Below are 15,297 nucleotides of genomic sequence, written 5' to 3'. Positions count from 1 at the left end.
AAAGTTCTATCCCTCTTTTCTTCCTATCCACTACCTTCTTTCCCCACATCTAGTCTTTGGTCAGCAGTTTTCTCTAATCAGACATGGAGAAGATAATAGTCAAGAACTTGGGCCCATCCACTCACATCATTTTTTTGGCACCAATTCCATTTCCTATGGCTAACCACTATCCTCAATGTCAATGTTATAGTCGACTTCAAGCCGAATTTCCATTTGCATAATTCCTCCATGATACTTCTCTCCATTATGTTATTCTGTGGTGGTACAAATGACTAAGAAAGCTCATAGAATGTTATCATTTATTAAAAGAGGATTTGAATATAGAAGTAAGAAGGTAATAGTTCAGTTATAAAGGGCATTAGAAAAACCACATCTGGAATCCAGTGTACAGTATTTGCACCTTATTTAAGGAACCTTGTAAGCGCATTGGAATTAGTTCAGGGAAGGTTTGACAGACTAATACATGGTATGTGCAAGTTGTCTTCATGAAAAATTGGAGAGGGCTAGGTTTATATCCATGGCAGTAAAAGGTTCCATAGGTTGACTACTCTCCGAAGAAAGGAATACACCTCATCTCTTTAATGATTGACCCTTTCTCTGAGATTATGCCTGCTGGTCCCAGACTCTCCCACAAAGGGAAATGACTTTTTCATGTCAATCCTGTCAAACCCCCTAGAATTCAATAAGATCTCCTCTCAACTCCAATAAGCATAAGCCCTATGGGGTTACATGCACCTCCTTCAAGACAGTCGGTTCGGTTACCGGGGGGGGGGGGAGAAGTTTGGTGCCCTGTATAAGTCCGACTGTGAAGATGTGTAAGAAATTGTTCCTGGTTCAAGTTTTTTATCATCTACTTTATCGTTTTATAATGTATAATTAGACTCAAACATAACAGATATGTCTTGCTTTTGAATCTTGATTTTTTTTTAAAAGTCTGCCATTGGTTCTATCCTGCATTCAATGCTAGAAGAGCATGTCATTCATATTTAATTTTGCTGGGTAAAGTTTAAGACTGAAATATAAACTCAAAAAATTATCAATAGCTTTTGTGCTATAAAAAGGCAAATAACGTAAAGACATTTTAAACATTGGAAGGTTGGCACACTCTTGCATTTTTATCAGAAGATCCTTGATGTTGAGGGATTTTGAGAAAAAACATTTGAAACCATTTTACGTTTATGCTCTGTACGCACTGCCTGGCAATATTAATTGGCCAGTGCTGCATTTAAAAACAGAGGTACGCAATTTCCAATTGCAATATACTGGATGTTTACATTGCCATTTTACTAAAATGGTCAGATTTTTGATTTCCATAGTGACTAATCAATTCTGTTTGGTGTTTTTAAGGTGAAAAGTGAAGAATCAGGGGATTCTTCATCCCAGCAAACGACAACCCAGCCTTCGCTGCAACCATCTTTACAGACCACCCTTCCACAGACACAGCTTATGCTTGCTGGCGGGCAGATCACTGGGGTATGTGAAAGCCATTGTCACATAAAGTTGAACCTAAAATCCATAAAAATATCAAGTCACTTATTGTTTCTCTCCTTCTCCCTGCAGCTTTGTGATCTGTCCCTTACATCTCTCCCTTTTCTTTTTTTACCTGCCAAGGCTTTATGCTATTATATTCATTCCCCATGTGTCTCGTTCGTCAATTGTCCACCACTTATCATGTAGCCCAAATCTCTCTGCTTAGTCACCTTTTGTTTTTAACTGCTCAGGCTTTTGGCCATTTGCTTCATGTGTTGGGTTTTAACTCTGTCCAAATAAAAAGTTGCTACCTCCTACTTCTGTTTCTTCCAAGACCCAATCTGTCTTTCTCTGTCAGGATCTGATTCTTCATTGAGTTTTTGTTGCCGCCTTGAACTTCCCTCATAATTTTCTCTTTTGATTTCTTCACTATAGTCTTAACCAATTTATCTTTTTGTTTTCCTTTTAATCTAAAATTCCTGCCTAGCGCCATGGTTCCAAAATACTTTTGAAGTATAGTTTTTTTGTCCTTGAGCACTATCTTTCTCAGATTGAATGCGAAAATGTCACAAACTTGTGCAGCTTACTGAATATGCTTTGAGGCCTTTGAACATTTAAGCAATAACATGAACATGACGAAATGGGCATGAGGTTGAAAATAGAACAAGAATAATATCTAGGATGATCATTACTCTAGTAGAAGTTGTAGGGTTAGAAGTGAGTTAAATTCTGCTTGCAATACTGGGGACAGGGGAGTCTCTTATAAAGTCAGAAACTGAACTGGGTATAAGTTGGATGGATGGACAGAAACTACAATTTAATTAGCTATGATGTCAGTGGTGGGAGTAATGGACAAAGATGAAATAACATTGTGAACTAATATTACAAAAAGGCTAAAGTAATGCTGGCTAATATAATTTCTCTGAACTGTTCTGCAGAAGAGGCATAGTCGAGAGTGTGGTGCTGGAAAAGCACAGCAGGTCAGGCAGCATCCGAGGAGCAGGAGAATCAACATTTCGGGCATAAGCCCTTCATCAAAAATCCTGATCTCCAGAATTTGCCGTCCTTACTTTCTCCTCCCTGAAAATGAGTTATACCAGACTTAAAACATTTGCTCTGGCAGATCTGTGGAGAGAAAAATGGACTATGAGTTTCTTCAGTACTCTCTGTTTCAGATTTTCAGCATCTGTGATGTTTTGTTTTGTATTAGAATGATATGTGAACTGCACTAATAAAATTATGATGGGAGTTTGCATAAATTGTATTGTATTTCATGGAATTTAAAGATTAAGCGGTAATTTGATTTGAAGTTGTTCAGGGATACGTTTAAGAATGTTTGAAGAGAAACTATTTTACTTGGTTGGAAAGTGTGAGACTAGGGATCTAGTTTTATGAATTAGAACCAGACCTGTCAGGAGTTAAGAAACACTTGCTCACACAATGGATAGTGGAACTCTCTTTGTAAATTTTGGCAGTTGAAACTAGATCAATTGTTAATTTTAAATGTAAGACTTTATTATAGGTATTGGATAAAGGTAGGTATATGGAGTTAGGGAGCAGGTCTGCCTTATTTTTATTAAATTACGGAAAAAAGTAAAGGGCTATTTTTGACCTTTATTCCTAACTGGTATTTAAACTAAAAAAAAGGAAAGAAGGGTTCAAATGACGGGAAATTTATAAATTTAAAGAGAAAGGTTAAGGCCAAAGAGAAGTTTAACATTTTGGGTAAAGATAATATAGACCCTAGTCAAGTATAGAGGGGAACTTAAGAAAGCAATTAGGAGAGCAAAGCGGGGCGTGAATAACATTTGCAGGTAAAATTAAGGAAAAACTCAAGATAGTCTGTATGTTAAGGGGAATAGGATAACCAGGAAAAGAGTAGAGCCCAATAGAGAATAAGGGGCAAACTGTGGATCTGAGGTCAATGCAGAGTGTTAAGTGAGTACAGCTAGTCACTGGGTTGCAAACAGAATCTGTTTGTAAATCTCTTTGCAAGTCAATTTGTGTGCAATTTGGAACACACAGCAGGGCAATATACAGGTGCTGTTCATAATTATAGGAAGGAGGTGTAGGTACAAAATTCAGGAAGAGGGTTTGTGATGTTGTTGAGTAGTTTGACATAGGGAGTGAGGAGGTATTGGAGGCTTTGGTAGGTTTAAAAGTGGAAAAAATACCTAGGTTTGGATGAATTGTATCCTAGGCTATTGTGGGAAGTGAAGTAGGAAATCACAGGAGCTCTGACCAAAATATTTAATTTATCTTTGGCCATAGGGAAGGTATCAGAGGTCTGGAGAACAGCTGAGGTAGTTCCACTCGGCAAAAAGAGTCGTAGAGATAAACCAGGGAATTAGACCAGTGAGTCTCACATCAGAGAAAATTCTGAAGGAGAGAATTCCACTTTGAGAGACAAGGTTTGATCAGGGATATTCAATGTGCCTTTGTCGAAGATGGTCACACATAATAACTTTGATAAAGGTTTTTCACGTTGTGATCAGGAATATAGATTAGGTTCATGCAGTTGATGCAATTTATATGGATTTCAGCAAAGCCTTTGGCAAAGTTCCATATAGGAGATTGATGAAGAAAGTAAAAGCACATGGGATCCAGGGTAATTTGGCAAGTTGGATCCAAAATTTGTATATTGGCAGGAGACAGAAGGCTGTTTGTGTAGAAGACTGGAAGCTGATGTCCAGTGGCGTACTGTTGAAATATATGTAGACAACGTAGTTGAGAATTGAGGGGGAGAGGGAAGATAACAACTAAGTTTGTAGGTGCCACAAATATTGGCCAGTTAATTATTCGGAGCAAAGAAGATTTTAGGTTACAGGAAAATATAGGTTTGTCAGATGGGCACATCTCTGCCAGATGGAATTTAATCCTGAACATTGTGAGGTGATGCACTTAAGAAGAAGTTTTAAGACAAAGGAGTACTCAATGGACAGCAGGATACTAAGAGGCTCAGAGGGATAGAGGGATCTTGGGATGCTTGTCCTTAGATCCCTGAAGGTAGCAAAGCACTTTACTAGTGTTGTTAAGAAGACATAATGGACATTCCTTCATCGGTCGTGAGTTGGATTATAAGGGCAGGAGGGATATGCTGGAGCGGTACAGAACTTTGCTTTGTCCACAGCTGGAATACTGTGTGCAGTTCTGATTGCCTCACTGTGGGAAGGATAGTTGGTTGTATTGGAGTGGGTGCAGAATGGATTCACCAGCAGGTTGCCTAGGGTGGAGCATTTTAGCTATGGAGGTTCAGTTGTTTACTTTTGAGTGGCAAACGCTTTGGTGGAGGTGTCTAATTGAGATGTATAAGATTATGATGGAGATATTTTCTGATCAAACTGTTCAGATATTATTACATACTTCTGAAGCAGATGGGACTTGAAACTGGCTGACACTAATGCTGTGCCACAAGAACCCTAAGATTAACAACGGGATTGACAGTGTGGATAGGAAGCAGCTGTTCCCCTTGGTGGATGGGTCAAAAATGAAGGGCCATTATCTTGAAAGGAGTTTTATTGGGGACTTGAAGATTGTTTTTGCCTAGAGGGGATCTGGAAAGCACAGCATGGAAGGTTGGTAGAGGCAGGGAACATTGGAACTTTTACAAAGTATATGGATTAATGTTTGAAATAACATAGTATGGGCCAAGTGTTAGAAGATGGGACTAGTGTAGATAGGTTGGCATAGACTTGATGGGCCACAGGGCCTCTTCTGTGTTGTATGACTGACTCTATAAGCACAGTGTGACAACAAGGGACAAAATATGAACAGTGCACCAATGAATGAGGTCCAGTCAGCAAAAAAAAAGGGAACAATTAAAATTTGTCTGAATGCTTGAGGCATTCAAAATAAAATAAACAAATCTGATGGCCATTTTAAAGATATTGCTACATGTTGACAAAGGTATTTGAAGTTTTTAAAAGACCAACAAAATGGAAAAGGAGAGTGGTTCAGATAAAAAAAAAAGATGCTGTAAGGAAAAAGTGACGAAGTGCAGAATTTAAGATTGGTACTGGTAGAGAAATAACAGAGGTCAGTAAAAGCTATTGGGAGCTGTTTCTAGGTGTCATAGCTATAGTTATACTGTTGTAAAAGGTACTAATCTGGAAATAACAGAAGCTTGTACCGAAGGTAATATAATAGTTATGGAAATTTTAATCTAGACACATCAAATTCACAAAGGTAAATGGCAAGATGAGTTCATAGCATGCATTTCAGACAGTTATCTAGGGCATGTGTTGTGGAACTAACTGTATTTTCTGTATTGTTTTGTGTCAGCAAATAGAATTTGTAATCTATAGTAAGTAGTTCCCCAGGAATTCTGATTAGAATTTCACTTGACTGTCAGAGTGCTGTACACAAGTCATTCAAGTACATTTAATGACACAGAGGTGAATTGGCTAAGGCAGACAAATTAGAATAAAAGATATATCTGTAAATGAGCAAGAACAAGCACTTGAAAATGTCATAATTATCAACAAATCTCCATTCGATTGAAAAGTAAAACCTTCACAGGAAAGATATCCATCCCTGGCTAATTAACAAGGCTAGGGATAGTAGTTGATTAAGACAACATATAATACTCCCAAGGGTTCTTAGATTGCAGTGGTGTTGACCCTATCTCTGTATCAGGACGCCCATCTGCCCCAAAGGTGTGTCAATATATTTAAAATACAATATTTCAGCATGGATAGTAAGCCTGAGAGTTGAGATTGTTGTAGTTACCTGCAAAAGGCAACCAAAATATTCATGAGGAAAGAGAAAATAGAATTACAATAAGCTAGTCAGAAATATGAAAGCAGATTGATTGTAAGCATTTCTACAAACGTACAAAATGAAAGAATAATAAAGGTAAACCTGGGGTTTTCTTTGGTGGACAAAGGAGAAATAGTAATGGGAGTAAGGAAATGGCACAGATGTTAGACAAATATTTCATATTAACAATATTAACAGTCAGTACTCAGTCCTGAATACTGATGAGATTGATGTCTTGTGTAGGAAGTGCAGCCAGAGCCAAATTTGGTAGTTTACGTGCACAGTAGGAAACAAGGATGTTTGGAAGAGCAATGCTGATTCACGGTTTGGTAGTTAGGAGCACAGAGAGACTTTTCTGTGGCCACAAGCATTGATCCAAGATGGCATGAAGCGTCTCTGGTGCCAGAGTCAGGGATGTCACTGAGCGTTTGCAAGGAACTGGGAGTTGATTGGAAAGGGGTTAATGTCCGGAGATGGCAGTCCAGATTGGAACAAAGAACTGTTGAAAAGTTTAAGCTAACTTGGCAGTGGTGCAAAAAACATGAGATAACATCAGGGAGGAATACCAAAGTGTACAAAAAGCTCAGAAATTTTCAGGTTATCACCACTTTCAAAGTGAAGAGTAAAGAATAATAAGCTAATAGGTGGAGTCAGAAGCAGAGCAAAAGCAATAATATCCAAATCAAAGTTACTGAGTGTGTTTGTGAATAGCTGAAAATGTGTTGCTGGTTAAAGCACAGCAGGTTAGGCAGCATCCAAGGAACAGGAAATTCGACGTTTCGGGCCAGAGCCCACTACTGTTTGTGAATAGGCAAAGTGTACGCTTTATGGAGATATAATGTTTTGTCAATATTGGAGACCTGGCTCAAAAATGAAAAAGACTTGAGTGTTAAGTATTCCTGAAGATGGGGTATTCAGACAAGATAGGAAAGGATGAAAAGGGGAAGGGATGCAGTGTTGACTAACGAGAGCATTGGAAGTTCAGATGAAAGAGGATGTCCAGAATGACAGAATTGATTTGGCTAGAACTAAGGAACATAAAAGATGCAATTACATTGCTTAATGTAGGATATCGGCGATCAACTGGTGGGTAGGATGTAAAGCAAACAATTTGCAAAGAGGTTAAGGAGAGATGCATTTTGGAGTAACTATGATGGTTTTTTTTAATTATCCAAATTTAGACTTTGTAAACAACAATATAGAAACAAATATGGATTAACTAAGGTGAGCCAGCTGATTTTTCCTGATTTCTTCAGAAAAAATTCTTAACTTGCTGGAGTAACAGTGAAAACTGTTCAAGTCAATGTGGTGTGCGGAGATACTAAAGAAGCATTTAGTAAAGTGATGCACAACAGATGTGATCAAAGTTAGAGTGAATGGAATAAAAGGGATGGGAGCGTTATGGATACAAGATTGACTGAGAGACAAGAATAACAGAATAATGTAAAGCTGAAGTCACCATAACCCTGAGGACCAAAAGACTGCCCCCCCCCCATCAGAGAGAGATGATTGACAGTCACCACACATCAGGCGAGCAGCAAGGTCAATAAGGTGGGACCTTCATCGTGATTTCAGCTGGTACAGGAATTGACCCCATGCTGTTGATGTCACTCTGCATTACAAATCGACCATCCAATCAAATGAGCTAACCAATCTCCATGAGAGAGTAATGGCACATGGACTGTAACTGGTGGAGAGTTGCAGAATTGCTGCCGGGTCCTCGGCTAGATGCAGTTTATATCATTGATTTGGGTGAGAACAGGGAGAGTAATGCACACGGTTTTTGATGATGTAATGAAGCTAGATGGGAATGTAAGTTGTGAGGTGGACACACAGTAGCTACAAAGAGATATAGTCAGTTTAATTGGGTGGGTAACAGGATGGCAATGGATTATAATGTCAGGGAGTGAGAGATTATTCACTTGAGTCATAAGTTTGGAAAGTCAGAATATTGTTAAAAGGTGTAAACCTCAAATGTTAATGTCTGAGAAAACTTTAGTATACTTATTCAAGGAGTGCAAATTTAGCTCAAATACAGCAAGCACTTAGAAAGGTCAATCGGATGTTGGCCTTCTTTTAAGGTGTTAGAAGACCAGGATAAAGAAGTCTTGCTGCAGTTGTACAGGGTTTTGATGATGCCAGACCTGCAGTTTGCAGTTTGATCTCTGTATTTAAGGAAGCATCAATGTGCATTGGAGAATGTACAGAAAAGGTTCACTAGATTTATCCCTGGGATGCGGGGATTATTCAGTAACAAAAAGTGACTTAATTAGGCCTCTATTCATTCATACAAATTCTGAAAGAGTTTGATAGGTTAGACTGGAGACAGTGCTTCCTTGGCTGAGAAAAATGCAGCAAGATGGCCCCAGAGTCGAAAGAGCTGTAATATATCGTCTCAGATTGACACAAAGAAATTTCTTCACTCGGGAGGTGGAGAGTCTTTGCCTCAGAGGTTGTGTCTGCTCCATTGTTGTTATATTCAAGACTGGGGTAATAGACTTTTGATCCCTCAGGAGGTGTATGGAATGAGTGAAATGAAGGAAGAAGGTCTGCTGTGGTTGTGTTAAATAGCAAAATAGGCTTAAGTGTCCAACTGGTAGAAAGTGAGGACTGTAGACAAAAAGTTGGAGCACTGGAAAAACACATCAGGTCAGGCAGTATCCAATGGTCTATTTCTGTTCTTATTTCTGTTCTTATTTCTTATGTTCATCTCGTCTTATCCTGTACGCCTTTGAACAACTTTCCAAACCTTCCCAGGCACCTTAAACAATCATTGCATATATATTCCGAGCCTCTTCAGTCCTGTACCCTCTTTGGAATTTTGTTTTTACTTAATGTTGCCATTTGTGTTTCTCGTACCTACGGATACCACTTCATGTTTCAATGCGTTAAGTTTAATCTGTCATATATCTGCTCTTTCCATTCTATTTATGTCGATTTACTATGAGAGAAGTGATAGAATTCTTCTATAAAACTGAATTATCAAACTGAGTAAAATTTGTTTTATCTGAGTATTTTTCATTTATTTATATTTTATTAACAATTTTCTGCTTTTTTTGTGAAATTCAACATTTGCTTTTCAAGCAAATGTATAAGTTGGGATTTGTCATCAACAGTAAAATAAAGGTTTGTATTTTTCAGACAGTGACAAAGCAAGGATTCTCACCACTGACCTTTGAAGAAAGTCTTGTGGGGAGAGATTGTGCAATTTCTGGGGCGAGAATTTAAATGTATTTGATGTTCAATTAATTGTAGCATTGTTACATCAGGATTTCTAGCATGTGTTGCAGTAATGTCATCAAACTGTCTAATCACCAGTCATGTTGAAAAATTTTCATGGCCAGCCAACCAAGAAAGGAAAAGCTATAAAATCTAATAATTTTTAAAACCATTTGCCGAGAACAAAGTGAAGGAATTGGGACATGCACACTAGTCACAATAGCTGAAGTATTATGACAAAATTTAAAAATATGTGACTTCTTTAATATGAAGATAATTAACCACTCTCAAAGTATTTTTTTAAAGAGCCAGCTCTGTTTTACAGCAGTTGTAATTATTCAAATTGGCATTTTAAAAACCTGATTACATCTGGTTGATCAAGCTGCGACTGTTTTGTTGATGAGGCTTCTTAACAGTGTTCTAAGAGTATAAAAAGAAAAATCTTTGCCACACTAACAAATCTAACTGATTGCTGGCTTTATGTCTCCAGAGTGCAACCAATAATGGTTCAGTGAGTGATAGGCTGGATTAAACTGTGCTAGCCTTAAATCCTGAGGTGGTTAGATTCAGAGGGATAGTGATGCTGAACATTGATTGTATGCTGTCAATTTCCCTCTGGGAAATTTGGGTCCTTTTTATGTTTATTGTTTGTTTAAGCTTTATGGGTGAATTGGTGAATTACATTCAGTCCTTCGTAGTGTATAGTAATTGAAACAAGATCATTTCAATCATAGTGAGCAGTGTAACATGTTAAAGAGCAATTTGAGGATTTGTAATACACCTTAATAAAGTAAATGAACCTGAAAAAACTACTTTAGAAGAAATACATTGCATTTATCTGACTTTTGTTTCTACAGCTTACATTGACAACAGCACAGCAGCAGTTATTGCTCCAGCAAGCACAGGCCCAGCTCTTGGCTGCTGCAGTTCAACACTCAGCAAATCAGCAGCATAATACCACAGGAGCTGCCATCTCTGCCACAGCAGCAACTCCTATGGCACAAATACCCATCACTCAGCCAATCCAAATACAAGTAAGCGTGAATATACTTAGGGCCAGGCTGCATCCAGCATATGAGTGAATTTCCGCTCCCAAGCAGCACATAATAAGCTGCGTCACTGTCTTATTACTGCTTTTAAATTCAAATGGCCTAATTAACTAGGTGAACAACTTTCCAATATGAAGGAACACTTTGCAAGTTGACAGAACTTTGGGAAATTATAGTTGGGGTAACTAGGATTAGATTAGATTACTTACAGTGTGGAAACAGGCCCTTTTGCCAAACAAGTCCAAACCGACCCGCCGAAGCGCACAACACCCAGACCCATTCCCCTACATTTACCCCTTTACCTAACACCTACGGGCAATTTAGCATGGCCAATTCACCTAACCTGCGCATCTTTGGACTGTGGGAGGAAACTGGAGCACCCGGAGGAAACCCACGCAGACACGGGGAGAATGTGCAAACTCCACACAGTCTGTCGCCTGAGTCGGGAATTGAACCCGGGTCTCAGGTGCTGTGAGACAGCAGTGCTAACCACTGTGCCACCGTGCTGCCCACAACTGTGCCACCGTGCCGCCCACACTGTGCCACCGTGCTGCCCACGATGGTAAGGATGTCCTTACCATTTCCTTCAAAAGTATAAATGGAAATGTTTTGACGATTTTGCATTTAGAAAACAATGGTACTTCACTACTGTAATTTTGCTTACATCAATTTTAATGGTTTCTGTCTATGATTGAACATTTTCCTTGGAATGTCTAGGCCACTGAACCCTTGCTTACAGGCAAATACTGATACACAGTAATTAATCAACCTGCCTTTTTTCAATGTAGTCATCATCACCTTTTTTCACAGGCTAACATTGTCCGAATCATTACCCTTTTCTTAATATATTTGAACATTTTTATATGTATTGATCCTGTCCAGTCCCTTTTTAATTTTATTTACTTAATGACGATCTAAAAAAGATCCTTTCCCGTGGGTAAAGTGAAGGACAGCAGAAAGAGGGGTCAGTCTAAGTGAAGATGGAAAATAGATGTTACAGTGTAGCTGCAGATGAATTAGAGTCGATGTGTAAGGATGGTACAAGACTGACAAACATGATTTAAGAATAGCTACAAGCAGGGTGATTTTTTAAAAAATCACTTTATTTGTTATTTTGTGGACAATATGGAATATGCCCATTTATTATTGATATCCCTATATAGTTGGCAAAGAGAGCTCTAGGCCAGAAATCGCTGATTTAAAAATTATTATTGAAGTATGTTCAGAACATTGCACCCAAGAGCAAAGGAAACCGAATGGCTAATAGGCAGATAGGGTGTCACAGTGGCTAAGTGGTTAGCACAGCTGTCTCACCGCATCAGGGACCCAGATTCAATTACGACTTTGTTGATGTGGAGTTTGCACATTCTCCCTTTGTCTGCATGAGTTCACTTCAGGTGCTCTGGTTTCCTCTCTCAGTTCACAGATATGCAAGTTACATGGATTGATCTAATTGTCCCATAGTGTCCAGGGGTGTGTAGGTTGTGTGGGTTAGCCATGGTAAATGTGGGATTACAGGGATAAGATGGAGGGCTGGGTCTGGGTGGGATGCTCTTTAGAGGGCCAGTGTGGACCTGATGGTCCAAATGGCGTCTTTCTGCACTGTGTAGGAATTTTATGATGCTAACTTAAGTAGTATTACTCTAAACAATAAACATCTCTGACTACAACAATTTCACTTGAAGTTGAAAGTGAAGTGGAATTTCACTTTACAATTCGACCACATGTCTATGATTCAGTTTTAAACTCAACATGAAACTTAAGTTTGTTAACCTCCCTATAGCAGAGTGAGAAAAGGACTGAAACGGTTTCTGTTACTCTGAATTCAATCGTATATCAAAGTAAGGTGGCTATTGTTTGGAGTTAATTAAAAATGTTGCACATGAAAAAAAATCTCTTGCAGTGATTTCTCCATAATCAAATTAGATATTTTAATATCTAAATAGTTTCCAAATTTAGGATGAGCAACTTGCATATTGTCCAGTTCTCCATGACATGGTGTTTTAGGAAGGGTTTAGGATCACTGTATATTCTGGCAGGTATACAAATATCTCATTGCAAAAATAGCTTGCTCTCAGTCCAGTACTACAAATCCCCAATTTAGAAATTGAATCACGTATAGAATCTCTACAATGCGAAATAGGCCATTCAGCCCATCAAGTCCACATCGACCCTTTGAAGAGCATACCATCCAGAAACTATCCAATAACCCTGTATTTCCCATGGCTAATCCACCTAACCTGCACATTTTTTAAAAGTGGGAAGAAACCAGAACAGTCAAAGGAAAGCCATGTTGGCACAAAGAATGTGGAAACTCCATAGGCTGGAATTGAACCGGGGTCCTGAGCACGTGGGGCAGCAGTGCTAGCCACTGTGCCGTCTCATAATGAAACGTTAAAAATAAATGTAATATTCTACAATCTGAAATTGCTTATTTGGTCTTTTGTACAAGTTGACTGCCCAGACTAAAATTTTAATTTTTGATTTGTAATCATATGCCTTAAACAATACCTTATTACATTGAAGTATCTGTTTTAGTTAATTTTAATGCTCTAAACATTTAAAGAGCTGGAGGAAAAAGAAGCCATTTGAAAATCGCAGGTTGAAGTCATGCCCAGCATGAAGGAAGGTGGTTATGGCTATTGGCAACCAATTATCTCAGTCTTAGGACATCACTAGAGGCCCAGTGGCTGGAGCTCCTTTATCAATGAGCTTCCCTCCAACATAAAATTATGAATAAGAAAATTTGCTGTTAATTACAATTCTCGGTCCTATTTACTATTCCTCAGACAATAAAGCAGTCTATCTCTTACATGTAATGGAGCATGGACAATTTCATGCTACATTAGTGACAGAGTGATTATCTCAACAAAATAGAACCTAACCATTAACTAGAACTTTAACTGGACCAAGTACGTATATATATTGTGACTGCAAGAATGGCTTGCAGGCAGGATATTCTGTTATGCATGAGTCCACCCACTGCCAAATTCTCCAAGACCTTTCCGTCATTCAAGATGAAGCAACTCACTTGCTAAGCACCCCATCCAGTACCCTAAACTTCCATAGTCTCTGCTGCTGGCCATTTACTAAATGGAATATTGCAACTGTTCAGGGCTGTTTCAGCAGCAGATTCCCAAACAAATGACTCCTATCAAGGAGGAGAAGGGTAGCAGGCACATGGGAACAGCAACACTCCCTTCTTGTTGTCACTTGAGTAAGAAATATGCAAGATTGCAAAAGTCAATTAGCTAAGTAATTATTTTTTAAACGACTTAATCTGTTAAATTTCTGAATATATTGTACTGATTATCTCATCATTTGGCAGGATCTGCAACAGTTACAACAGTTACAGCAACAGAACTTAAATCTGCAGCAGTTTGTTCTGGTGCAGCCAGGTCACCCTATTACCACCAACTTGCAACCGACGCAGTTCATCATCTCGCAAACGCCACAGGGGCAACAAGGTGAGAGATTGTTTTTGGTCAGACTTGAAACAAAAATTTTTGCAAAATTGCTGTGCTTTGATTGTCAACATGAGGAAATGGAAAGCACGAAGCTGAAGAGTGTACAAGTCTTGGAGGAGATATGGGCATCCCATATGGGGTAAGATCAAGTCTTCGTCCATGTGCAGTTAACTACAAAGCTTCATTCAGTTTTATAACTAGCACCATTATCATCATCTTCTTTCAAATTTCATCAAAAATTAAATTGCAAGCAAAAATTAATCATTTTTCTGCTTTCTACTTTTCTGTCCGTAATAATTTAAGAAAATAATCTGAGGTGACTTTGAGGAATGTATTCAGAATGTTGAGCAACTGATAGTGATCTGTCACACTTTGATATATTTTTGAACACTTTCCACAGAATTTTTGAGGAAAATCAAGTGGTGGGTTTAAATACTTTTTGTGTATTTGCATAAATAAGGAAAGAAAGTAGTTTGCTGGTTTTAATCATTTCTCATAGATGTTAAATAATCAATTTTATAACCTATTAGCAATTAAAATATCTCTTATAATTTATGTTGGAAAGCCTGTTATTTCCTGTTGGCAGGGAAAAAGGAGATAAACTCAGGCCTATAAGTCGTGTTGTAGTGGGAAAACTTTGAAGGCTTTAGCCAATACTGTAGGAGGTTAACTGTTCTATAGGTACATCAAAGTTGTTTAAATCATGTAAGTGACCCATTGATGGAAAGATTTGTGACGTATTTTCTTTTTTATTACGCAAAGATAAATTGCAGTGGTGGAACTAATTTGATCATAACTGCTGTGCTCTGTTCGTCTGATTTTGAAATTTATCAGCTTAGTGAATTGTAAATTTATCAGGTTAGTGATCTGTATCAGGTCGTAAGTTGCTAAAACTTGCTGGTTTGTCTTTTGGAAATGTTTGAGAGACACTGACAGCACAATAGTATGATATGAGAATGTGGTTCAAATTGTAAGGACAAATCATTGGCATCTCGGTTATTCTATTACACAAGTGGATGTAGGACAGTGTGAGTCACCTGCAACCAATATCATGCCCATCATAATGAAGTAACTAATGCCATTAAACCCAAGAAAGTACTCTCTGTCCATCATTCCTGTTGATGTCACTTTAAACACAAAACAGTGATATTGTTTTGTGTTTAAAGTTACATTAAACACTGTTCTGTAAATGAAGCTTCAAAGTCACTTTTGACACTAATATTTATACATGATTACTTAGTTCTTGCTAAGTTCACTTTGTGTGTTTTATTACATAGTTTCATTCTTGTTTCGTTTTCAGTGGCATTGGCACCATTCGGTCATGGCTGTGCAGA

At 38.3% G+C, this 15,297-nt stretch overlaps 1 protein-coding gene across 2 annotated transcripts in view; it reads left to right on the top strand.

Annotated features, from left to right (window-relative positions):
• The window catches only part of LOC132820801 (POU domain, class 2, transcription factor 1-like), a 180,433-nt gene that overhangs the window by 104,761 nt on the left and 60,375 nt on the right, over window positions 1-15,297 (top strand). For both annotated transcript variants that reach the window (XM_060833113.1, XM_060833112.1), the window contains 3 exons: window positions 1,348-1,473; window positions 10,305-10,481; window positions 13,825-13,963. In XM_060833113.1, the coding sequence (XP_060689096.1) occupies window positions 1,348-1,473; window positions 10,305-10,481; window positions 13,825-13,963 (442 nt within the window). The remainder of the gene's footprint in view (window positions 1-1,347; window positions 1,474-10,304; window positions 10,482-13,824; window positions 13,964-15,297) is intronic.

The sequence above is a fragment of the Hemiscyllium ocellatum genome, chromosome 12, assembly GCF_020745735.1.
Source record: "Hemiscyllium ocellatum isolate sHemOce1 chromosome 12, sHemOce1.pat.X.cur, whole genome shotgun sequence".
Taxonomy (NCBI): Eukaryota; Metazoa; Chordata; class Chondrichthyes; order Orectolobiformes; family Hemiscylliidae; genus Hemiscyllium; species Hemiscyllium ocellatum.
The sequence above is the reverse complement of the archived record's forward strand: the minus strand, read 5'-3'. Positions and strand labels throughout refer to the sequence as shown.